The 26,225-nt window shown below is 48.6% G+C and overlaps 2 protein-coding genes and 3 non-coding genes across 7 annotated transcripts in view; 2 read left to right on the top strand and 3 right to left on the bottom strand.

Annotated features, from left to right (window-relative positions):
- Positions 1 to 8,989, bottom strand: part of SHF (Src homology 2 domain containing F) — a 34,812-nt gene extending 25,823 nt beyond the window's left edge. For all 3 annotated transcript variants that reach the window (XM_030842705.2, XM_060294327.1, XM_060294328.1), the window contains exon 1: positions 8,473 to 8,989. In XM_030842705.2, coding sequence (XP_030698565.1) covers positions 8,473 to 8,973 — 501 coding nt within the window. In that variant the 5' untranslated portion in view covers positions 8,974 to 8,989. The remainder of the gene's footprint in view (positions 1 to 8,472) is intronic.
- Positions 7,130 to 26,225, top strand: part of SLC28A2 (solute carrier family 28 member 2) — a 92,997-nt gene continuing 73,901 nt past the window's right edge. Inside the window, exons 1-3 of the mRNA XM_060294329.1 lie at positions 7,130 to 7,441; positions 21,242 to 21,439; positions 24,520 to 24,592. The gene's annotated coding sequence lies outside the window, so the exon portion shown is untranslated. The remainder of the gene's footprint in view (positions 7,442 to 21,241; positions 21,440 to 24,519; positions 24,593 to 26,225) is intronic.
- TRNAH-GUG (transfer RNA histidin (anticodon GUG)) lies at positions 15,552 to 15,623 on the bottom strand. Its single transcript has one exon. It is a non-coding gene; the product is annotated as a tRNA-His (tRNA).
- Positions 17,097 to 17,168, bottom strand: TRNAH-GUG (transfer RNA histidin (anticodon GUG)). Its single transcript has one exon. It is a non-coding gene; the product is annotated as a tRNA-His (tRNA).
- On the top strand, positions 17,845 to 17,916 carry TRNAH-GUG (transfer RNA histidin (anticodon GUG)). The gene has a single exon. It is a non-coding gene; the product is annotated as a tRNA-His (tRNA).

Here is a 26,225-nt window from a genome sequence, read left to right as displayed (position 1 = left end):
GCCTGCCTCATTCAGGGTCCAGGCAGGACCAGAGCCTATACCAGGTGGCCTAACAGAGGGAATTAATTCAGAGACCTGGTTATAAAGGTGCTGGAGTTCAAAGAATAAGCAGGGAACAGTAGGCAACTGGGGGATTAGCTTGGTCCATGCCTAGCATTGCATTCCCAGATGCTAAACAAATAAGTATTTGCTGACCTTCAAGGAAGATACTGAGTTTATGCCACAGTTCACTGGTTTATCCTCACAACATCCTTCACAATGTCATGTGGGAATTATTATCCCCATTTTAAGGAAATGGAGGCTCAGTTGTAGGGAACAACACGCCCAAGTCCATTCCACATAAGTGGAGAAACCAGGATTGGAACCTGTGCCCTTTGTGCAAAATCATGCTGCCAGCCTGCTACCACTGGGCATCTTGGCTGTCCTGGGAGAGAGACCACCTTAGGATAGCCCTGAGAAAGCCAGGGTTTGGGCTCTGCTGAAATCCCCCAGGCTCTTGGAGGATAGGGACAGGAAAGGTATGGTCTTGGCCCTCCTCATCCCAGGCTGCAAGCCGCACACCCTGCAGAGGAGCTTAAGGTGCTCGGGGTGGGGCACAGCTGAGGACAAGAAAGCCTTTCTCCAAGCTGGGCACAGGCTTGGGGGGACCTGCTGAGGCAGAGACAGAGCACAGCCCGCTGCACGCTAACTGCACCTTGGGGCAGGAGAACACTGCACACCCGGTTGCCAGGTGTTGACAAGAGGTAGCTCTGGGGCCTGCGGCATAGGGAAGGGGCCACTCCTGCCTTTCCCCTATTCTCGGTCTAGGCTTTGGTTCTGGTCCAGATCAGGACCAGTTGGGAGACAGTTGGGCAGGGAGGCTGTGGGGATGACGACCTGTCCTGGGTTACAGGACCTGGGACCCCTACCAAGGCGGAAATGGAGAAAGAAAACTTCCCACCTCACAGCCCCCTTCTGCATGTTCCTTGAACCCCCACTGGCCCCTCTAGGGGTCTCAAGAGTGTCCCAACAGCTCCTACCATCTCATGCATCGGTTCTTCAGCTCCTACTCGTTTCACCTTGTTCCAGTCAAGACCCCCAGCTCCTTTACCTCCCTCGAATCTCTGCCTGCTTCTGAGAAGACCACCATCTCAGATCATCCCATCACCTCCACCAGAGCATCCACTGGCCTGGGGCTCCTTGTCACTTCTGTCCCTCCAGCTCCAGTAAGCACCTGGTTCACAGTGGGCACTAGAAAAATGTTACTGCTAGATCACTGCCTATTTCCCATTACAGCGCCCCCCGCCCCCCGCTCTGCGAGTCCCCCTTCCTGCAGGAAGTGCAGAAAAGGAATCCACTCCTACCCCGAGCTGCTTCACCCCAGGCCAACGGGCACCCACAGTCTCACCCACCTGACCAAGGGGCTCTGGAGCCAGCCCATTGGGTACCCACCCAGGTCGGCACCCAGCCTTACACTCATAAGTGGCAGCTACTTAACAGTAACTGAATCAACAAATGTGCTATCCTTAAACCTTGCAATGGCTCTCCAGTGCCAAAAGAACAAGTCCAAAGTTAAAGGGATTTAAAGATTCCACTTTGCTCTTTGGGTTCTCTCTACCCACCCTAGGTTACTTTGTTACCTGAAAGCTCTATAATCTCTTTCTTCTCTCAAAGGCTTTCCCTTTACCTGGATCAGATTATTTTTCTTTAGAAAGCCTTCCACTCTCCCTCCAGGTCTGGTTAGGGCCTCTGTGCTGGGCTATCAGCACACTGTGTAGTAAATACTTGTTTTATTATCTGTCTTCCTGCAGACTGTGAACTTCCTGAGGGCAGGAACCACGTTCATTGCTAAATTCCCAATACCTAAAAGTGCTCAGTAAATATTTGTTAAATCAGTTCATATAAAAGAGGAAGGAAGAATGGACAAAGGAAGCACTTTTCCTTGTTCATTCAGGAGAGGAGGAAGCATGAATCTGGCTGGGGAGTCAAACACGGGGTATGATCCCTGGAAGCTGCTCAATAAGTAGAAGCACCTGGCCCAAGCCCCAGGCCCCCCCCTCCCCAACTCCACAGAGCCCCCCTTGCCTTCCCTTAGCAAGCCCAGTCAGAGCTGCAGGCAGCGCCCTTCCCACTGGAGTCCTGGGCCAGTCGTGGCAGCTCGGGGCCCATGGGCACCCAGGTGGCAGCTCTGTGGGCAGCTCAATGGCTCCTCTGTTCCATTCCCGGCTCCACACCCTGCTCCAGGAAGCCCTGGCCTCCGCCCTGGGCTGGGGCGCCTAGAGAAGCCACCCACGGGGCTGGGTCGGGAGTAGCAGCAGAGACACCTGCTGGGAAGGACGGGCACCCGACCTGGACATAGAGGACGTGTCAGAGACCAGACCTGCTTTCCCAGTGGCTTCTAGGTCACGTGAAGAGGCAAAACTGCTCCGTGTGGGGAAGCTGCCCCTGTAGGCTTCTGACACCTTTGCTCTATCATGATTTACTTTGTTTATGGGCCCTCTACCTGACTCTGCCGCGCTCACTGTTGTATACGGCATCCGTCACAGGGCCTGGCACACAGTAGGTGCTCAGTGCGCATTTACTGGATGCTCGAAAGGCCTCCTTCTACCCAGACTCCATCTTCTGGAGTGACACAGACTCTCAGATCCCCATTCATCCTAACTCTGACCTGACCGACCAGTAGGGGCTGTAGGAGCAGCCTGTCAGGAGAATCCACATTTGATAGGGATCAAAGCCTTTGGCTCAAGGGCAGAAGGAAGGAACTGGCAGGGAAGGCACCTAAAACCAGGGCTGATATTTAGGCACATCCTCTGGTACGCTGTTGAAATGCTGAAATACTTCCAAACTAGTAGGTAAGTAGCTCTGCCCAGAGGGCCCCATGGCTCCCTCCACTCCTGCAGGAGGGTGGCAGGGTGCCTCCAGGACCCTGGTCTTGCACCTGTTCAATGGGGCAGTGCTCCTCCCAAAGCAGCTGTCAGGCCTTGCCTCTCCTTCCTGCCCAGGCCTCTCCTGAGGTAGCTGGCAGGCCCACCATCTGGTTGAACCCTCCACTCTGCAGCTGGGCCCTGCTACGAGTTTCTGACCCCACCTGTGGGGCTTTTGAGGCCAGGGGAGCAAAGGAGACACATGTCACGGGATTTGGGCTCTGCAAAGTACCCGAAGTCTACCACTGTCCCTTTTCTCCATTTCTTTAGTTTATATTTAATGTCTGGAAGCCTCTGGTTTTTTAATCTGTAGAATGGGGATGGTATTAGCACCTACCTCATAGGACTGGGTAGAGGACAATGAATGTAAAAAGTCCTTGGCCCAGAGGCTGGCAAGGAGGAGTCAGTGCTCAATAAATGTTTGCCGTGATGATAATCTCTTTTATTCAGGCATTAAGACCCCAGAGTTCAGGTGCTTGTCCAGGGTGCACAGCTTGCAGTAGCAGAGACAAGAAAGACAGAGACCCAGGTCTCTTTTTTTTTTTTTTTTGACCCAGGTCTCTTGAGTCTCATTGCCTTGCCACAGATTTTCTAGAAAAACTGGGAAATGTAGCATCTTCTCTCCTCTATTCGTAGATTTAAAATACACCTTAGCATGTTAAAGGCTCTGAGAAGTCCTGCAACCAAAAGACTAACTTAATTTTGTTTAATTCAGCATTTCTCCAAACTATTTAACCATGAAATCCCTTTTCCACTGAAAGTCTGTCAGTCTGGGAAATGGTGTACTATTGATATTTACCTTCCTCAGGATTGAACTTTTTGCACTTTCTGTTCCCACTTACTAGAATGCCCTTTCCAATTTTATCTGCCAGGGAAACTCCTTCACGTGAAACAAATTTGTTATTATCCTTTTCTAATAACAAAGCAATGCCATGCTTGTAAAACATTCATCACAGACATGCAATTGATGCTACCAAACCTTTTAAGACCCTTATAAGGCATGTCCGAAGCCACTTTGGGATTGGGTGGCAAGTGCTGGCCTTCAGCATTCAGGAAATGGTGAACTCAGCACAGAATGCAATCCTCATTCCTTCCTTAAGAGCCTCCTTCCCCTGGTTCATTAGCAAATGCTCAGTGGATACTTCCTCTCTCTGCAAGCCTCCTCTCAGCAGGTGCAAAGGTCCTGTGCAAAGGTCCCATACATGAGCTGGCAGCCAGTCTGGAGTCAGGCTGCCCAGCTGGGAACCTCAGCTCTCTAACTAGCTGTGAAACCTTGCAAGCGTGACTCAACATTGCTGTGCTTCAGTCTCCCTTTTCGTAATGCTGGAATAATAACTTGTCATAGACTTGTCATAGGGTTGTCATAGGGTTGTTGTTACAACAACCCTAGACTTGTCATAGGGTTGTTGTAAGGATCAACTGGTCTAATACACATCAGCTGCTTCAAATTGTACTAGATACAAGGTGGAGGCTCAGTAAATGTCCACGATTGTATTATTAAATACAAAGGACAAATTCCTGGATCCTCCAAGAGCTCACAGTGACAGACACAAAACAAGTTCCCAAAGAGTGAAGCACCTTGAGGTGCTATGAAGCCACACGGCTGAGCCCCAGGCTCTGCAAGCCCTACAGGCTCACTGTGTGCAGGGTTTGGGCCCCACCTCCACTCTCATATCATATCACACTGGTTCTCCAGGGCAACGGCAGTAGGCTGCAGGTAGCCCTCCAAGTCCCGGGCCCCAGCCAGCTGCTCCATCCAGGGTCACAGGGTCCCAGCTGTTCCTGGCTCCCAAAGGGTGGAGCACCAGGGCTGCGGTGTCACTGAGTCACTGCCCAAGCCAACAAGCTGCAGTTGTCTTCCAGAGGGAGGGAGTGCTGCAGCATGAGGGGGCAGCAGTGGATAGGGTGGACAGGCCTGCGGGCCTCAGCCCTCCTCGAAGCACCAGTGGCAGTGGCACCAACAACAGCACAGGCCACAAAGTTCAGATCCCTTGACCGGAACCCTCCTCCTTTCCTCCATCAGGGGACCCAAGGACACGTGTGAGATAAACGAACCAGACCTCTAGACTCTGCGCAAGTCATGTGAAAGAAAATTAAAGCAAAGAAGGAAACAAACTCAAAAAAGGTAAGGACTCGGTCTTCTAGGTGGTGAGTCTCTTTCAGCGCCTAGGCCAGTGTCACTTAATGATACTCAAAACACTCAATGAACACTGGCCAGGGAGGGCCCCTAACTGCCCTCCTAATCCCAGGGCAGGCATGTCTTGTTCATCTTCTGACATCCGGAATGTATCCTTCACTTTCTTCTTCCCGCCTATCTGTTCACTCGTTTCCAAACTTGGGCCCAGAGGATCCAAGTCCATGTGAAAACCATCTATGAGGTACAGTATCTATTCTTCAAAGTTCTTAATATTTCGGGCCCTGTGAACACCAGTGAGAATCTGAGAGCTGTGAGCCTTTTCCCAGAAAAATGCTCATGCCCCCAAATATGTGCACAGTATTTCTGGAGGTTCTTGAACCCTAGAAGCCCCTCTGTGAGCTAAGAACAAGAACCCTAGTTTCAATTCATACAGGGTGCCTGACTGTCTTAGTGTTCACATCACCTCTGTCTCTCTGTTTTGCTCTCTCACTCTCTCATTCTCTGTCTCTTTCTCTCACACACGTATCTTGGCATGATGGAGGCAAAGGACACACTGTGCAGATGGTCAGAGGCAACTCAAAGCTTCATCCAACCAGGGCCCCTCTCCCATCCCCATCCCCTTTTCCTAATTAGATCAGGTTTTTCCTGTTGAAGGTCTGAGAAAAGGGAGCAAAGCAAGGGAAGGCACAGCTCTCTAGCCCCTCTGCCAGAGCATAGCCTGATGGCCAGACAGGGCCCAGTACCAAGAGGGAGTCTTCCTGCAGCCAGATGGCGAGGCTCTGCCTGCCTGCTGCTCCCACACCTGCCCTGCCAGGCCTGCCCAGATGGCCACCCTTGCACCCCTGCCAACTGCAGCCGTGGGTCTCAGGGTGGGCCAGCAGCCAGAGCCCTGCACGGGGAGAAGGCTAATGGTCCTGAGCCCCCAGGCCTCTCAGGGTCCTGTCTGAGGCCTATTCTCTCCAGCCCCTACATCCACTGGGCTCATTCCCCTTCAATTTCTCTGGCTCATCACAGAAGCATTTGCACCCATTTCATCAAACCTCATGATCCAGCTCCTCTCAGAGGGTTCTGACCCACCCAGCACCAGCTGCTGGACTGCAGAAGGAGAGAAGTGAGCCAGCCCAAGGCAAAACCTGGTCCCCAGCCTCATCTCACCTCAGGAAGAGACTCAAAAGCAGCAAGCCAAGAGGACCTGCAGGGCTAAGCGGAGGGGGAACTGAGACTAAGGAGAAAGCAGCCACACAGGACAGGAACACCAGCTCAGCAGGGCCTCGGGGGCCAGGCCGGCTCACCATCCAGCAGGCACAATCCTGTGTGAGCTCTGCAGGCAGGTGCTGACCCTTGGGTTTAGGCTAAGGGGCTCAGGTACCCAGTCTGGGCTCTTCCTGAGAAGATCCAAACTCCGCTCCTGAAGAGGTGGAGCTGCTCTCTCTGAATGGTGGGAGCCCCCAGGTCAGCATCCCTGCCCTTGGGCCAGCTCAGATGGCATACTGAGTCTTTCTCACACACTCATTAAACCACAGATTGTGTGGCTCCTAGGAAATCCTGCTAGATTTCATTCCTGTCCCTGCAGCTGACAAAGGAGTCAGATACCTCTTAGCCCCCAAGGTCTGAGTAGCCCACAGATCACAGAGACGACCCAGGGAGAGGCATGGATGCCCTTGGTGAGAAGAGGCTGTGGGCTTCTGCATGGTTCTGTGGGCACAGCCCCTTCCTTGGGGTCTCTGTGGGGAAGTGTACAAGGGGAACTTTAGTTAGGGGAGTCTCTGACCCTCAGGTCACCCTAGCAATGGAGAGTCACCACTCAGGACTTATTGATATTTATGCACCACCCCTCTTTATGCCAAACAGTGTGTCAGGCACTTGGGAGACACAATATGAGGACAAGGCCCTTGTCCTGGAGGAGCCCACGGCTTGGTGGGCAGCCTGTTAGGCCATTCCAAGACAATACAGAGAGGAGGAGGGCCAGGGACAGTTCAGGCCCACATGCCAGCAGGCAGTGGTCAGGGAGGAGGAGACTAACTGATCAATAGTAAGAACAAAGCCTAATGCTCCCTCTGCCTCACTGCCACCACCACCATCGGGGAAAATTAGGAAGAGGAGCCTAAGGACATGTGAAGAAAGCATAGGCTCCTTCTGCAGGCGAACAGTCCTGGCCCAGGATGGGTAGCCATGCCCCATGGCAGGAACTAGGGGAAAAATAATTCACATTCCTGAGGCTTCTGCTCTGACCCTGACACATCTCTCTTACCCAAGAATCAGGCAGAACAGTGGCGCACTCTCAGCTGAAAGCCTCAGCCCTGGAGCCAACAGATTCAGACAGCAACTTTGCTCTCCAATCAAAGAAAACTGTGTTCTCTGCTGAGGAGAGGGGAGTCAGCCCCAGAGCAAGCTCCCAGGGGTAAGTGAAGAGGGACAATAGAGCTAGGGCAGCCCACCAAGTCATCGTCCTAGAATTTAGGACTACAGGGACCTGGGGATGACTTTCAGCTGTCAGGGAGGGATAAGGCCGCACTGAGGTTGGGCAGGGGGTGTCTTCTCTACCAGGGGCCTTTGAGCCACAGTGGATGTTCTTGGAAACAGTGAATGCCCAGCCCGCCTCTCTACCCCAAGCCTTCAGATCCACAAAAAGCTCTAGCCACCCTCAGAGTGGACCCGGGGAGCAGGAGGCCAAGAGGAGAGGAGGTGTGGGTTCAGTTGCTTAGCCCCTTCTGGGCAACAGGTTCTGAGCACTGACTGTCCGCATACCTGGGGGGATAAGGGAAGGAGTGCAGGAGTGGGCCTGCCTGGACCTCAGTGGTTAGCATCCTTGGTGAAGAGCTGCATACTGCCTGTTCTGGCTTCCTGAGAACAACAGTCCACCCGGCTCCAGTCCCACTGGGTAAGGCAAAGGCCAGCTCTTGCCGTGTCCACAGGGAGAAACCCAGCCTTCACCTCCTTCCTGGGGCTTCAGCACCTCCAAGGATGCTTGGTCTTTTTTAACAGGAGAAGGAGTGGAGCTTGGTGCTGGCTCTGCCCTGAGGGGGAGGGGTCAGAGATCAAAGGGCAGTGAGCTGCTGCTCCCAGAGGATTGAAAGGCCATAAACTGGGGAGAAACGGGCTCAAATCCCGTTAGAAAAAAGGCTCCCCGATTAGGCTCTGGGGTCTGCGATGAGGAGAGCAGAGATTGGGAGGGGGAGGGTCACTAGTTCAGGGGCTATAATAAGGGAAAGAGGCAGAGTTTGGGGCGCACGTCCCAAATTAGAAGGTCGAGAATCTGAACAAAGGTGGATGAAGGCTCCGAGCCCCGGGGTCAGGGACTAAGATCGTGTCCGCCAGGAACCGTGACGCCAAGGGGCCCGGCCCCGGTCAGGCCACCTTTGTCCCTCTCGAAAGCCCCAGACCTCCGACCACCTCTCCTCCTTGCAGCCCCCCGACCGGCGTGGCACTCACCCTGTCGCTGCTGGCGGGTGGTCCAGAGATCCGTTCCTCGGGAGGAGGCGCTGGGGGGCCAGGGGTCTCGACCCGAATAAGGCGGTGGGGTGGCGAGCCGTGGCGCGGGGGCGGCGTGGGGCCGGGAACGGCAGGGGTGGCTAGAGCAGCGGAGCCGGACGGCCCCCCGGAGTAAGGGTCTTCAAAGTCGCGCTCCCTCTGCAGTCGGTAGGCGGCCAAGATGTCCGGGGGAGGTGCGGGGGGCGCGGCCGGGGAAGGTGCGGGGGGGCGGTAGTCCGGCTCCGGGGGCGCCGGCTTGCCCCCACCTCCGCCGCCGCCGCCCCCCCCGCGGAAGCCCAGGTGCTCCCGGAGCCACTTGGCCACTCCGCCGCTGCCGCCCCCTCCTGGGCCGGTTCCCGCACCTCCGGCGCCCCGGCGCGATCCAGCCGGGCCGCCCCCCGCGCTCCCCTGCGCCCGCGGCCCCGGGCCGGAGCCGGCAGGAGAAGCTCCGCTCAGTAACATGAGGCCAGCCAGACTGAACGTGGGGAGCTCTGTGGCCGGGCAGGGGGCGGGGCGGGGGCGGAGCTCGGCGGGGCGGCGAGAGGGGGCGGGGCTCGGCGGGGCGGCGAGAGGGGGCGGGGCTCGTCAGTAACAAGGGAGGGGCGGGGTTCCGCTACCTAAAGGAGGCGACCTCCCTCCGCCCGGCGGAGAGGAGCGGGCGGGGGCTTCCAGCGTGTGTGGACGGAGAAGTGAAGTGGCGACCCTAGGGCAGGGAATGCGACTCTTGAGGATGCACTGAGGATGAATCCTCCATGTGTCGCCACGCGCTCCCCTGGGGACGCACCTGTGCACGTCTGTTCCCCCTCCCCAGCTCCCACCTCGCGCGAGACGCCAAGAGGGGAGTCTTCGGACTCCGGGGTTCCTGGCCCTCCGGCGCCTTCCGCCCCTCCTTTACCCTCCCCAAGGCCTCCCAACTGGGAAATAATATCCTGGGAGGAAAAACTGGGGTGGGGTGGGGGCGAGACAGGGGCTGTTCTGTAAGATGTGTCTGGAACTACCGGCTCCGGCGTGCTGCCTTCGGGGCCCCACCTACCTCCTCCCATCCAACTGCTCTCTGTGCACATACTCGAACCCACTCCAGGTAGACATCTCACATCACAGACAATCATCTCCCTAGAGGCACCCACTTCTCCCGAGTGGTTTCCACACACGCCCTCCTCACAGGCAAACGGCCCTTGCACAAACGCCTCCCACCCGGCCCTGATGGCAGCGCAAGCATATACACAGGAATCCCTTCAAGTCCCAGGTTGCGTTGCCAATCAGCTTAGTGACAGAATAGAAACAGACAAGTCAATAAATCAAGTCTAGAAACAGTTCCAGTGTTGTCTATCATAAACCCCTTATCCTCCAGAGGCTCGGATGCTCAAGCATTTTTGTCTTAGAAATAAAACCAATTTCTCCCCAGGAATGTTGTAGCCCTGAGGCCAACGCCAACATTTGCTTTTGACTCTGATGGAAAGGTAGCAGCTTCACCTCACCAGCATCCCTCTGAGCACTACCTCAGTGTCTCCCTCACTCTTAGGCTCATATCTGTCTTGTGGGGGAGCGAAGAGCCACGTGAGGCCCCACAGGGAAGGGAGCTCAAAGCTGGAGCAGCGTAAGATGTGATGGCAAAACTGAGAATACCCTAGGATTCCCAGGGCCCCAGGTCTCAAAATATTTGTTGAGTTTCTGCTTTGTGCATATTCTTTGGTGTTACAGGACAGTGCTTTCCAAACTGCGATATGCACACGAATCTCCTGGGGAATTTGTTAAATTGAAGTTTCTGATTCTGTAGGTCTAGCTGGGATGGGGTCCCGGTGTAGTTCCAATAGGCTCCCAGGTGATACAGATGCAGCTGGCCCTCCCACCACACTTTGAGTAGCAGGACTGTAGGAGATACTGAAATATCTGATATTGTGTCTGGTTTCATGAGGTATAATAGAGAAAATAACGTGCACATCGTAAAACTGTGCAGCTTAAAAAATTGACTAACAAATCAAAGCTGGACATAGAGATAATAATTCTAGAAGAATTGTCCAGTTGATGCATATTGGAGGGTCTCCTCAATCACCAGGTGTCTGACAACAATAATTATGGGCTGTAGCCAGATCTCTGAGGATCAGTGGCAAGATACTCAGTGCCACTGATTTTCACTTGCCTTATATCTGCAAAGGGCATGATGACTGTTGTGTGAGAATTAGGGGAAATGATAGATATGAAATGATGGAAATGATGGAACAGGATTTAAAAACTGTAAAGTGCTTACCATGGTAGATGTCAAATGAAGCCACATATGTTTAAGAAATATGGAGTTAAGCTGCTGACAGCTCAGAGGAATGGAATCAATCAAGTCTACACAAAAGATAGTTAGGCTTCATGGAGGGGGTAGACCTGAGCTGGGTAGGATTTGGACAGATGAAACAAAGGAGTGAAAGATCATTCCAAGCCAGGAGGTCAGCATGAGTTGAGTGAAGGGATTGAGGTGGGAACCAGCCTACCATAAAGAAGGGGTGGGTTCATAGTGAGGAAGGGTAGGAAGTAAAGTCACATGAAGAGTGGGGAGGAGATCATAAGGGTAGAGTTTAAATGATAATTAAAAAGCTGTTAGTACCTTATGTGCACCATGAACTTACTCTTGTTTTAAACTATCTGTTAATGCACTTTCCTCCCCCACCAGAGTGTGTGCTCCTGGAATCAGGCATTGTTGAGCACCTCATGGGGCCAGGAAGCTTGCTAGGAACCAAGGATACAGAGGTGAGGCCCTCTCGGCAAGCCTCCTCTAAGACCTGGGTGGAGTTTGCCATATCCAAAGTCTTGCAGTTAAGCATTGTACCACAGACTCAGGATTCTGAAAGGGAGCCGGGGGTGTTCCCATCACTTAGTGCAGAGCCTGTCATGTGGCAGGAGCTTAACAAATGTTGACATGAATAAAGATCATTCCTCTTGTTCATATTTTTATATAGCTATAATTGTGGTATACACAATTTTATGTCCTTATTTTTTCCACTTAACATTGCATATTTTCCCCATTTTTATTATGTAAGCTTTATTTTCTTCCAATTTTTTTTCAAAATATTTCAAACCTACAGAAAAATTCGAAGAAAGTACAGTGGAAATCTGTATAGCCTTCACCTAGATTCACTACTTTTTAACATTTTGCCACATTTGTTCTATCCCCCCACACTTTTTTCCCCTTAACCATTTGATGCAAGTTTCAGGTATCATGATACTTCAGCTCTAAATACTTCAGCAGCCATTCCCTAAGAATAAGGAATTCTTGCATGGGGCCATTAGACCATTACCATAATAGTATTGTCTATTATGCAGTCTACATTAATTTTTTTCCATTTCCCCCCACATGTCATATATATATAGTTGGGGTTTTTGTTTGTTTGTTTATTTTTTGTCCTGATTCAGGATTTATCAAGGTTCCTTCCCCTGTTGCACTTGTTTGTTTCTTTAATCTCTTTAAATCTTGAACTGTTCCCCATTTTTTTCTTGCTAGTTTGTTTTTCATGACATTGATCATTCTGAAATGTCCAGGGCAGTTGTCATGTAGAATGTTGCACATTTTGGATTTTTCCATAGTTTCCTCATGATTAGATTCAGGTTAGACAGTTTTTAAAAGACCATTACATGAGGGATGTTGTGGACTTTCTAGTGTGTTACACTGGCGGGCCAGCCAGTAGTGCACATTTGTCCTTCATTGGTGATGCTAGGCTTGATCACTTGGTTAAGTTGGAGTCCATCAGATCTCTCCATTTCACAATTTCACAAAGTAAGTTGTGGTGCGATAACCTAAGACTATTAGCTCCCAACATGTTTTATCCAGTGGTTTTAGCTTCCATTGGTGATCTATGCTTACATTTGTTATTACACTGGGAATCACAAAATGATGACTCTGTCATTCTGTATTTGTGGGTTTTTTAAATTTTTTATTTATTTATTTATTTTTGGCTGTGTTGGGTCTTTGTTGCTGTGCGCGGGCTTTATCTAGTTGTGGGGAGCGGGGGCTACTCTTCCTTGTGGTGCACAGGCTTCTCATTGTGGTGGCTTCGCGGTGGCATCTCTTGTTGTGGAGCATGGGCTCTAGGCGCACAGCCTTCAGTAGTTGTGGCACACCGGCTCAGTAGTTGTGGCTCGTGGGCTCTAGAGCACGGGCTCAGTAGTTGTGGTGCACGGGCTTAGTTGCTCCGCGGCATGGGGGATCTTCCCGGACCAGGGCTCGAACCCACGTCCCCTACATTGGCAGGCGGATTCTTAACCACTGCATCACCAGGGAAGTCCCTGCATTTGTTATCTGGCATTCATTTCTGTGAAGAAGAGTTTCTCCTCTTCCTCCTCCTTCCCCCTCCCCCCATCCCCATGGTCTCAAAAACTCTTTTTTTAAAAAAAAATTCAATGTGATATAATCCATTACCATCATCATTCTGTTTGATGCTCAAAACTGTCCCAAATTGGGCCAGCAGGAGCCCTTTCAAGAGGCTTCTGCATTCTTTTGACTTGGTCTCGCCAATCTTTAAACACTTACTTGCATTCTCACACGAGATGTTCCAGACTCAACTTGTACTTACCCTGCTGCAAAATGTAACCAGTCATTTTTTAAAGGGAGTCTTACTCCTTTTAGTTGGAAATAGTGCTTTAAAATTGACTTTGTACTTTAAAAATGGCAATTTAATATCTCATCAAATGAGCATACCTTAGTTTAGCTCATCACTTTATTTGTTGAGCATTTAGGCTATTTCCATTCTCCTCCCTTCTAAATAACTGTAACAAACATCTTTATGTGGATAACTTTTCCAAGTTTAGGATTATTTCCTTTGACAAGATTCCCAAAAGTGGAGTTGTTGGGGCAAAGAGTGTACATTTTTTTCTTACTCTTGATACACGTTATCCATCTGCTCTCATAGAAAGTTTTAAAAGTCGACAACGACTTCTAAATGTTAAGCCCAGCTATTTTGTCTCATTCCTCTTTCTCCTTTGCAGCACCTGAGTCTGCTGACCTCCTCTGTGCTTGCAACTGTCTTCTCCCAAACTTTCCTTTCCTTAAAATGACACTGTTCTCCTTTCTCTTAAGGCAAATCCTCTCTTCCTCCCTTAACCTCCTAAATTTTCGCATGTTCCAACACCTAGACCTTAGAGCTCACTTTTCTTACTGGGTACTAAGTGGGGTGTCCCTCCCTTCTATTTGCTTGACTTTGAATGCCCAGTCCCATCCTGAGCTCCCATTCCTTCTGGTTTTGTCTTCTAAGTCTGGCCCTTGGCTTTGCTCTCCAGCCTTGCCTTGGGTCCATCTCTGTCCACAACCTTGAGAGGACAAACATATCCCAGTATACTCACATATGCACTCTGTTCTTAGAGATTCTGCATGTAAATGGAGCTTCATTTGGGCCGTGTTTTCTATTTGTCTGATATAAAATAACATGGGGCGGGGGGGGGGGGGGGGACTTCCCCGGTGGTCCGGTGGTTGAGAGTCCACCTTCCAGTGCAGGGGATGAGGGTTCCAGCCCTGGTCGGGAAGCTGGGATCCCACATGCTGTGGGGCAACTGAACCTGCGCTCTAGAGCCCGCGTGCCGCGACTGAGACCTGATGCAGCCAAATAAATTAATTAAAAATATATATTTTAAAAAAATTAAAAATAACATAGGGGACTTCCCTGGTGGCGCAGTGGTTAAGAATCCGCCTGCCAATGCAGGGAACACGGGTTCGAGCCCTGGTCCGGGAAGATCCCACATGCCACGGAGCAACTAAGCCTGTGAGCCACAAGTACTGAAGCCCTCACGCCTAGAGCCCGTGCTCCGCAACAAGGGAAGCCACTGCAATGGAAAGCCTGCGCACCGCAACGAAGAGTAGCCCCCGCTCGCCGCAACTAGAGAAAGCCCACGCGCAGCAACGAAGACCCAACGCAGCCAAAAATAAATAAATAAATTTATAAAAAAACAAAACAAAAAAAACATGGTTCCGTGTTGCAGGAGTACAACTTAAGATGCAACCATAAAGAAAACGGGGCCACTTCTCTCATTTATGGACTCAAGCAATCTCTTTTCAAATATTTATGGAGAGGCTGTATTCTTGGAACACAAGTATAGTAGGATTCAGTTCTGCCTTCAATGAACTTGAATTTTCTAACTTTAGTGGTTTGTGATTTAAGTTGGATCCTGACAATAAGATAAGAGATGGAAGTGGAGGGTCTCCAAATGAACTATCAAGTCTAGTCCCTCTTCCCAACTCCAAACCCAGGAGGCTTCCCTCACTTTCCAACCTGAAATAAAAATAGGGCTGATTCCCAGCAGAGCCCAGGCTCCCAAAAGTTTTTTACAAGCACAGTAAGGAATTCCTTTCCCTTATCTTATCACCCCAAATAGTGTCCCACTCTCCCTAGCTGCGAGCCAGTGCCTGGGGAGAAAAAGGACTGGATCAGGTGGAGATTCCCCTGGGTATGTATAGTCTTTCCTGTAAAGGGAGATTGTCTACCAATGCAAATCTAACACTTCAGGCCTGACTTCTGAGGGTGAGGAGGAGGAAGGGAAGAGGTCACCTGTGTTATGCAAGAAGCAAGGGGGGAATATATTTGCATACATATATACATATATAAATATTTATTTATACAAAGACTGCCACAGAAAAATATATTGGAAACTGGCAATAATTGGTAGGGTGAACAATGAGAGGGAGACACTTTTCACTGGCTCGTGCATGTGTATTCTCTATTTGATAATGAATACACCATTTTTTAAAATAAATGTATTAAAAGGAAAAAAATCGCAAGGCCACAGGGGCGCTGTTTTGTTGGTGTAGGAGAATGATTTAGACACTGATTTTCCATTTATTTTCAGGAGGTAAGGGGTTACAACTGTTTGATCTAAAGCTGTATTCAGATAATTAAATGAGAATTACTGAAGGTGGTGATCATAGAGGTGTTTCAGTTTTCAGAGGAGAGAGATGCAGCGTTTCATTTTTAAAAAATGAGTCACGATTTATACAAAGTGTTATGGGCTGGGGGGAAAAAAAAGGAATTAGAAAAGACAAGCCCCTTGCCGTGCCATTGTTCCCACAATGCCGTGACTCGGATTCGAACCGAGGTTGCTGCGGCCACAACGCAGAGTACTAACCACTATACGATCACGGCGAGCTACCGGGGACCTGTCAGCGGCCCTTTCTGATTGTCTTCTTCAACAGTTAAAGGCCTTCCCATTCTGCACGTCACCAAAAGGTCCACCTATGGGGCGGGTTCCGGCCTAAGGCCGGGTCTGAGAATGCGCAGGCGCATTGCTGTCTTGTCAGTTGGTCTGGTTCTCTCCTGTTTTGGCCCATTAGCCACGGGAGGTGGGGATGATGCAGTGGGAAAAGGTGGGTTCCATGTAAGAGTTTAGGGGGTACCACTTGGGCATCCAGAGACGGGACTGGCCGGAGCTGAGTGTTCACGAGCTGTGTAACTCTCATTCCTTGGAGGACGCCCATCTCCTCTGTCCCGGAGACCCTTCCAGCGACCCCAAACCTGCCGGGGTGCGCTCCTCAGGGCTTCTCTCTACGGATAATGTAGATGCCCGCAGAACTGGGCTGTCCACTTAGAAAGGACTCAGTGAACACACCCTGCCATTCTCCCCGCCTCCAGCACCCGCTTCCTTGTTTCTCTTATTCCCACGACGGCCCTGACTCGTCCCTCCGCAGGGCTCCCGCCGGACCCGGTGCCCTCCTCTGTTGCGTCCCTGGGCGCAGCAGGGACTGGGTCTGATTTTTCTTCTTGTACATCAGTGCTCTCGTCTCCATGGCGCCTAGAACCAGGCCGAGTCCACAGTAGGCAGTGGCTTTTTGCTAAAATGAGAACATACCCCTGGTTCTAACAAGTGAATGCAGAGAGACCACCGGTTTCTTCAGTGTTGTCTGCTCTAATCACTGCCCCCCTTCAGAGCCGCCAGAGGGATCTTGCTAAACACGAATAGAATCCTCTCACTCCTCCGCCTCTCATCCCCACCCCGGAGACTGCGGAAAATTTGTCCACCTTTTCCAGCTCATCCTGTGGCCTTCCCTCAGTGTCGTTTCCCATTCCCTAGTTACTTGCTTTCATTCACTCAACAAGTCCTTGAGAGGCGCCTGCTACCTGTCAGACCAGGGCCTGTGGGCGTAGTGGGGGTGGGGAAGAGAGAAGACTTACAAAGAGGAATTATGATTGTTTCTCTTGGAGCCCTTAGCACACGAGATAATCCTGGTTGCTTGACAATCCTGGCTGTTTGACAAATTCCCTTTCTGCCTTTAAGAGCTACTTCAAAGGTCACCTCCTCTAAGAAGCGTTCTCTTCCTATCATTGGGAGCCCGTTTTTAGTGTTGCCATGGACATTGGTACATATGTCAATTATAACACTTCTTGGCCTTGTGAGTGTTCTGTGCTTTGTCTGGGCTGGGCAGGATAACGTGCGTAGGCCAGGGTAAGCGGAAGCCTGTATGCTTCCTAAGTCCAATTTAGCGAGACCTGGCGTAAACATTGTTTCCAACTGTCACAAGGGGATTGGGATCCATTTTCAAGGAAGTTATTACAAACTGAAGATAAAAATGGAGGAGAGCGTTAAAAAGCCGACCCCTTGCCGTGCCACTGCTCTCGCAATGCCGTGACTCGGATTCGAACCGAGGTTGCTGCGGCCACAACGCAGAGTACTAACCACTATACGATCACGGCGCGCTACTGGGGACCCGTGCGTTTTTTTCCTCGCCTAAGCTCTTCTCTGTTTAAGGCCCCGCCCCTTTGCCATGTCACTGCTGGTTCCCGCCCATCTCTAATCTCGCCTCTCCCTGAAGGGACGCAGGCGCACTGCTCGCTTGCTTTCTAGATATCCGTAAGCACTCACCGGACCGCCAGATCCCACTGCTTCATTACCGAGGCGTGTGTTTTCTGCGAGTTCCCCTTACTCCGCATCTCGAAGGAAGTTGTGCGGCTGGGTCCGAACTGATTTTCCTTCTTGTGGGATTTGAGAGGCGGCCCCATTCCTAGCAAGAGCCCGTTCAGATAGCGTGAGCGCCAGGGCACGGTGGGTGTGATAGGGGCCCAGCGCCGCCATTTGGGCGACCCCCGGGCCTCACATTCGTACAGGCTGCGTGAGAGTCCCGGACGTAGGCCTGGCCTCCTAGGAGTCCTTTAGTTTGCAGAGGACTTTCATGTCCTCTCTTTCACGGGCCGTGCGGACGACCAGCAGAGACTTCGGCCAGGCGTCCACGGCGCCCCTACTCCACTTCGGGCTGGGCGCCAGGGCCAGAGGGGCCTGGTCGACAGTGAGCGGCTTGGGAAGGCGAGAGCGGCAGCCACCTAGACGAGGACGACACTCAATGATGCGCTCCTCGTGGCGTCCCAGTAGCTCGCCGTGATCGTATAGTGGTTAGTACTCTGCGTTGTGGCCGCAGCAACCTCGGTTCGAATCCGAGTCACGGCATTGTGGGAACAATGGCACGGCAGGGCCGCCTTTTTAGATTCCGGAAGCCACATTCTTCGGCGATTAGGCCCCAGCTGCTGCTTGACGTTAGGTCGGGGCCGAAATTATAACGCGGCAAAGGGTGAACGCGGGGTCTTCAGTGAATCAGCCAATCGTCATCTTCCTTCCTATATGATTGTTTAATTTGGGGGAGGTTATTCCGTGTTGTACTCATTATCTTTCCTCATTTGGCCCCTGTCAATGGTGAAGTCATCTACTGGGTTTTCTAAAAAGCCCTCACACTCGCTAAAACTTCAATACTTTGGAGTGCAGGGATTATAGGAATACTGTGCAAACATTTATTAAGCGTTAGAAGAGTGCAGAGTAGACAATACAGTGTGACGAGAGAAAACTCTGACTGCTCTGGAGGTGCTGGTTCCCATAGCCACTATGACGGTGCGAAAGAGGACTTTGTGGCCTCCATCTCCACAGCCTCCTGGGTGAGAAGGATATTCTCGTTGAGGATTTTTCCTAATCTGCCTCAGGTTTAAAGCAAATTTTATTTGTTACTTTGTTTTATGAGCACTTTAAAAATCTAGACTCAACAAATTTAGGTCTGTCATTTAGGCATTAGGCAAAAATGGAAATATGTTTTGGATTTGGCTCTCAGGTGGCTGGCAGCGGCTGTATCACTGTCAAGGAGGGAATGAGATAGGACTCAGTGAGCAATGAGCCTCTCCAGCTTCTCCCAGGGAACCTGGGGGTGGCACAGCAAGTCAGGAAGCATTCCTGGGAGAGATGGACATTGCAGTGGGGTTGTGCTCCGTTTACTGACAGTCTCTCAACAAAGGCTTACTGAACAGCCTGTAAAAGCAAGAAACTGGAGGGCTGTAATTTTCCAGGTCTCCCCACTCCCACTTCCATAAGTTTGATGACTTTAAAGCCACCCAGCAGGACAGCTCAGACCATGAGAGAATAGAATGAAGGAAGCTGAGCCTGAGAACTTGCCAGACTTTGGACACTGATTTAAGTGTTATATGTATAGAAAATCAACATCACCAGCAAAAAAAGAACCAGCCAACAGAAATGTGACAACTTCTGTTCCTCTGACTGCTTACCAAATAACTGTACTGAAGTTTTTTAAAATCTGTAGCCTAGAATAAGATGTCAGGGTGGGAAGCAAGGAAAGGATCCAGCTTTTTCTCTGATGGCCCTCCCTCCAACCCCCATTCCTCTCCTGCTGGTGCTTCAGTGCTGGGCAATGAGCTGCTCTCAGAATCTGGGGAGAAATTCTGGGGCAATCACTTCCTAAGAGTATTTTGAGTAAAAACAGTCAACCAAGAAAATAAAAACTACAAACATACATCAATGGAGGTAACCCACTCTAGCCATCCACACCCATCCAAGGCAACTGAAGTATATTTGAGGGCAGGAATGCACTAAAGAAATCTGAACAGAAAGTTCCCAGTTGCAGGAAGAGTAGCAGAAGGGGAAGGTGCTCTCCTAACTTCTGCTTGGCAGGTATGCAATTATCCATGGAGATGGGTGCATCCAGCTATCAAAGTGTCATAATATTCTCTTTTCAGGTCGCTCACTTGATTCCCCTTGCTCTGATTTCAGGACCCCAAACAGACTTTTGGTAATGATTTGCCAGCCCACGTAGACATTCCTGCAGGGAAAGTATTGCTCTGAACAAGTTTCTGATTAGTTGGCGTTTGTTCTTCTTACTGTTGGCATTTGGTTTAGACTCTTAAGAGTCTGGCTGGTATGATTCATTTCCCTTGAGTCTGCTTATCTCTGGGTGTACTGACAAAATGGAGTTTCCAGGCTGACATAGCTGAGAGCTAGAGACTCTGGCCTGGGATGAGAGACTGCTGCTCTGGGACACCCTCTGAGCAGTCAGTCAGCTCCCTGCCCTTGACCTCTTGATTTAAACCACGTTTTGCAGTTTCTGATTCAGGGAATGTGTCCTTTCCCCTACCCCTTCCAGCTGGAGGTCGGAGCTTTTCTCTAGGGTTTCAGCACCAGGAAAGAGGCAGGCAAACCTTCAAGGGACAAACCTTGAAGGGGAGAAAAGTACTTCATAAGCTTCAGAGTGTTTACTTAAATGATCAACCCCATGGCTTGCTGGTCAGACTTGGTACATCTGGGAGCTGCTACTGCTATAGCTGCCAGTCACCACAAGGGTGCAGTATAGACCGGACCAGCATCCTTTGGTGTCACCCGGAAGCTAGTTCAGATTCAGAATCTTGGTCCACAACCCAGAACTACTGCATCAGAACCTTCATTTTAACAAGATTCTCTCCAGATTATTCATTTGCACCTTAAATTTTGAGGTGCTGGTCTGCTCTAGAGAACTATCTGGCTCTGATGCAGCCCTTCATTATTTACCTTGTGAGTACTTGGGGTTACTAGGAAGGACCTGCCTGAGTCTGCTGGGCCTCATCGTCTACTGGGCTTCATTGATGAGGGTGACATTGAGGTTTTTGAGGAGGAGAAGATGGAATTCTGGGAGGGAGACACCGAGGGCCCATGTTTGGGAGCATCTAGGAAGGAGGCAGCAGCCCTGGATTTCCACTAGGAGGTACTGCACCCCAGGAAGTGGTTGTAGAATGCTGAGGCTGGATAAAACTTAGTCTAGAAGATACCACTTTGGATTTAGCCCCCTATAACACTGAGCCCATTCCTCAGGGATTCTCTGGATATTTAGGACTCAAGTTCCAGTCATTCATTCATTCAGTAAACTAGCATATTTTAGCTCTTAAAGTGCTGTATCTCATGGGGAGCTACAAAGCTGTATATGATCCTTTTTGCCCAAAATAGTTTATTTTCCAGCTGAAAGAAAATGCTAGTCCACAGGCAACAGTCAGAAAACAACACAAGGAATGCTGTAGAAGAGACATCTCTTGCTGCAGTGGAAGGAAACTCTCCAAGGAAGAGCTAACATAAACTTCCAGAATTGTAAAATAATTGAAGTTTATTTTCAGCACTTCCAGCACCCTCATTCTGATCCCCTTCTACCTCTTTGTGTTGTCCTTATCTCATTCATTCTCGTTCATTTGATCAACAGTATTTACTAACAGCCTACTATGTGTTAGGCACTGTTCTAGGTTCTGGGGTTATAGTAATGAATAAGACAGATGGGTTTTCTCATAGACCTATAGTCTAGTGCAGGAATCAGAAAAGAATGTTAAATAAAAAATAAACAAAAGAACGTGTGCCAATGGAAAATAACGTGATATAGTGTCCTGCTGTTCCCTGCCTATTATCTACCCATGTACCCCCTCAGCTCCTTTGTCTGTACAAAGTAAGATGACTGATAATAATAAGTGTTACCTTTTAATAGGGATGGAAGTTTTACACTAAAAAGATAAACTCTCACCCAGAGTGGCCCACATGTGTCATAAAGAGCCTTCAGATGGGAGGCAGTCTTGTGTGGACAGCGTGAGGAAGACTCCGTGGTGACCTGCGTGGACCTGCAATATAATCCAATACAAGCAGGTGGATGCTGAGGGCCAATGAGCAGGACCAGATGACCCCATAGGTAGGTCAAGAACTTGCCAAGGGCACAAGGAAAACAAAACATCCACCCAAGAAGTAAGTAAATTTTTTGAATGAATAAAAAGCAGTGAAGTGATCAATTTCAGGAGGAAAAAAACCCCAGAACTTGTTGGGATAAAATAAACTATAAAATAATTATTTAAAAAACTTTCAGTTACATATGAGGCAACATAATTTTTTCAGTGCTTAAGACCTTGGGAAGTTTAATCCAGCCCCGTTGACACACTAAATCAGTCCCCTGGATCAGAGATGCAACCCCTAGGGAAAGAAAGGGAGGAGGGGACCCTGAATTAAGGTGTATTTCTGTCACTAGGTCGAACATACTTGGATAGATAATAAATTTGGTAAGCAAAGAAGTAAAATTGCATTTTTTTTGCATTCTTGAGTTTGTTAACTGAGATGTGCACCTCATATACGTGCCAAGTGACTAGCATAGAGGTGCTCAATATACGTTAGTTGGTCTCTTGTTCCCAGGTACTTCTCTCTACACCCACAAAAGAAAAAGCCATGGGAAGATCCTACAGGACTATTCCTGTCATGAGGCCTAAAACTCATTCTTGAGTCAAGAAGATTGCAGGAGCCACCTCTCAGAAGCAAAGGTCAAAATCAGTGGTTTCCAAACATTATTCTACAGCTGATAAAACAGGGATGAATTTTTCATCATGGAATGAGAAAAAATAAGGTTGATGTGGTAGGCTTTTCAAAAGGCTGAATGTGTTTAATTCAAAGAACTATTCTCTAGGCTAAGGTTATGGTCTTCCTACTTTTGAGGTGTTATAGTGACTTTTTAAAAAGTAGATGATAATTTTTTTAAAGTCTTTAAATTTGAAAAAATTAAAAACTGGCAATCCTATTTTGGTCTCCAAAATTACTTTTGAAATTTTACTGGTCAGTGAAATCTAAAAGTACAAAGCTCACTACAGATCCTGGAGAGCAAAACATCAGACTGAGAAGAGATGGTCCTCAGTTTGTAGTGGTTCTGCAGAGAAATGCTCCGAGGGAGAAGGGTCCCTGTTCTGTCAAGCAATGGTCCAGGCTAACCCCTATCCACCCACCTAACAAATAGTAGTCCCTAGTATGATCTGTGCTAGGCCTTGGAGATACAAATTCGAATAAAACATTCTTAGAGATCATGTCAGTGCAGGGTTAATCAGATGAGTGAAGAAGTAATTACAGCTATATACATACAAAGTATATTGGAACTTAAATTATTCATTCCTCCAGGATATGACATTTGAGCTGGGTTCCAAGGCATGCAGAGTAGTTTTCCTGGCAGAGAAGGGGAAAGGGTATTCTAGGCAGAGAGAAAGGCAGAAACAAAGGCCAGGAAGTGTGAACAAACAGCATAGGAAAGATAAAGCTGTGACATAAGATATGGAGGGGAGAGTGGATGGAGATGTGGACTGAGAGAAAAACACACAATGTAAGTTGTGAATTAATTTTTATCTGAGGACCTTACTGAGGACTATAGCCCAGGAAACAGCCTTTCAGATAGCTCTGAGGAACTGCTCCAAAGAGGTAAGGGAGGAGCCAGGATATATATAAACTTTTTTGCTGGGAAAACGTAGTCAAGCATCAAAAGATTACTGCTAATTACAACAAACAGGTATCTCAAGTTAGCGATTTTAGTGCTTTTCTGTGTCTGGGAAAATACAAGCATCTGAATTCATTTGAAAATTTTTCTTAGATATGCATCTTAACTATCTAAAGGCCAGTGTACCCAAAGCATAGAATGTTTCCTGTTTTTCTTCATCCTGAATTCCCCTAAGGGCACACTGGCAGTGGGCAACTGCAGTAGCTGATGGCCTGATCCTTGTAGAACTGGAACGGCAGGCAACATTTTTTTTTCTTAATAGAGAGCAAGGGTGGAGCCAAATTGATGAATCTCTTGCCCCTATTGAGACAGGCCTTTGTCCTGGAGGCTGGTGGATCTTGACATTTTGTGGTAACTTATTGCTTTGGGGATCCCTTGAAAGTTATATGCTTGTTCTCCAAAATAGTGCAGCTATGATAGAGTGTCAGGAATTCATAGAGGCTTTTTTTTTTTAATTGAAGCATAGTTGATTTACAATGTTGTGGCAGTCTCTGCTGTCCAGCAGAGTGACTCAGTTACACACATAGAGACATGCTTTTTTTTAATATTCTTTTCCATTATGGTTTATCCCAGGAGATTGGATATAGTTCTATGCACAGAGACTCTCTTATAAGCATTGTGGGACCATTTAAATCTCCAGTTCTAAGCAGAAGAGGGACATAATCGCATCTTCCTTTTAGAAAGGTGAGGTGTAAATGGGTAATTATTGACAAAAGTCTTAATTCAAAGGAGAGATAGAAGAGGATCTCAGCCCCCTGGTCTGGTGGTTGATGTTGGGGCTTGGGGACTAATCTAGGGGGAGAGGCTCTTCCCTCACATCACACCCATAGGTGTTTCCTCTTGAGCTCAGAGGTAAAGGGGATGGACATGTTGGATGAAGGGAATGAATGTGAAGCTTGAGAAAAGCTCTAATATCAAGGGTGGAATATTTTCTAGAATTACAGTAGTCAAATAGTATGAAAATAGATGTATCCATGTTACCCTTATGTATATATACTATATTGTTAGGATTGAGATGTGGATATGCAAATTCAAATGTAACTTTAAGTTAAGAGGGAGAAACACATGCACAAGTTGCAACAAACTGACTTGACCCTTACTTTTCCCAACTTCCTCATAAATTTCAGAGTCAAAATACTTCTGTGTCATGACTGCTCTTTGGTTCAGTAGCCTCAGACTGAGTCTAGATGAATTCCTTTCTTACCATATCATCAAAGCTACTAAGAACTCCTTTTCCACTTAATTCTCTTTAGATCAAATGCTCTGAGAGAACTTGTTGTGGTTTTAAAATATGTTCACAAATTCTTTGATACTCCTCTCTTCCAGAGGTAGAGCTTTATTTCCCTCCCTGGACTGAGGGCTGGACTCAGTGACTCCTTCAAACAAATAGAATGAAGTAGAAGTGTTGGTGTTTCACTTCCTAGATGAGGTCATAAAGTGCATGTCGCTTCCTTTTTGCTCTCTCTCAGATCACTAGCTCTGAAGGAAGCCAGCCGCCATGTCAAGAGGACACTCAAGCAATCCCATGGAGAGACCCACGAGGTGAGGAACTGAGGCCTTCTGCCACAACAGTCATCAAAGAAATGAGATTTTTGGCCAATAGCCATGTGAGTGAGCCACCTTGAGAGCAGATCCTCCAGCCTCAGCCAGACCTTCAGATGACTGCAGCCCTGGCTGACATCTTGACTGCAATTTCATGAGAAACCCTGAACCAAAACCACTCATCTAAGTCATTTCCAAATTCCTGAGTTAAGTAACTGTGAGATAACCAATGTTTGTCATTTTAAGCTGCTAAATTTTCGGGTAATTGTTACACTGTGATAGGTAATTAATACAGATTTTGTTACCAGAGGTGGGGCGCTGCCATAACAAAAACCCAGAACGTGAAAGTGGCTTTAGAACTCGGCAGACGCTGGAAAAACTTTGAGGAGAGTGTTAGTATAAGTCCAAATAGCCTTGAAGAGACTAGCTTCCTCAGTCTCCCCATCTGTAAAATGAAGGAGTTGGGCTGGATGAATACCTAAATATTTTATAATTCTCTTAATCTTTATCTAATCAAGGTTCTATAAATAATACTACCCTAAACAAAGTAGTTATAGAAGACAGCTAATAACTGACCCAAGGCATAATTCCCCAAGGCATAGCTCCACAACAGAGACAAGAGGCCCTGCACCTGACTTTTGTGCTGTCTGTAAACCTAGTTTCAGCCTGGTTTAATCTCAGGAAACTGAAGCTGGCTCTGCCTTTAACAGGTTGCTTCAACAGCTCACAACCACATGCCCCAAAAGGAGTAGGGGTTTCTGATTCTTTAACAAAGGCTGGTCCTTTGTTAAAGATGAAGGTTCTTTATATTCGTTCTTCACCTCAATGATTTAACTAAAAGGTCCAGAATAAAATTGTTCTTCTTCTTACCACTGAATTTTACAAATCTCTGTCCTTGTATATATTGCTAGTGTCATCCTGTCACTGGATGGGACACCTTCAGGGGCCCAAGAGTGGGCTCTTGTCCAACACTCAGAAATGAATTGTCCAAGGAGACACACGTACTGACAAAGCAAGAGATTTTATTGAAAAGGGGCGCTCAAGTGGAGAGCAGCAGGGTAAGGGAACCCAGGAGAACTGCTCTGCCTTGTGACTTGCAGTCTCAGGTTTTATGGTGGCGGGGTTAGCTTTCCACGTCGTTTCTGGCCAATCATCTTGCTTGTGCCTTCATTTGGTCCAGCTCAGGGCCCTTCCTGGTGGTGCGCGCATCTCTCAGTCACAATGGTTTTCATCGTGAGGGTTTCTGGGAGGTTGGCGAGACATATTATGGACTCGTGTCTCCTCCCCTTCTTGGCCCCTCGTGGGTTTTCCCTGGGTTGATTTTGGACCCTTCACTGGTTGTGTGTTCTTTTCAAGCATCCTGAGGTGGGAGACTTAAGCAAATCTTTTATTGTTGTGCCTGGCCAGGGTGGACAGTTTCCTTAACAATACTATCATTAATACTATCATTAATCATTAATAACAATACTATCTTGGGTCTCAGAATGCCTTAGTACAGATTTCATGACTCTTGAAAAGAAAATTGTTGGAATGCTTTATTTATATATAAACCATATTCATAAGTTATTCAGATATATATGAATGGCTATTTTGGCAGGGCAAACCCCAGCAATTTTTAATGGGCCCTAAAGAA

This window comes from Globicephala melas, chromosome 2 (assembly GCF_963455315.2).
Source record: "Globicephala melas chromosome 2, mGloMel1.2, whole genome shotgun sequence".
In the NCBI taxonomy this organism is placed as follows: domain Eukaryota; kingdom Metazoa; phylum Chordata; class Mammalia; order Artiodactyla; family Delphinidae; genus Globicephala; species Globicephala melas.
Note: the sequence above shows the minus strand (reverse complement) of the source record. Positions and strands in the feature narration are given on the sequence as shown.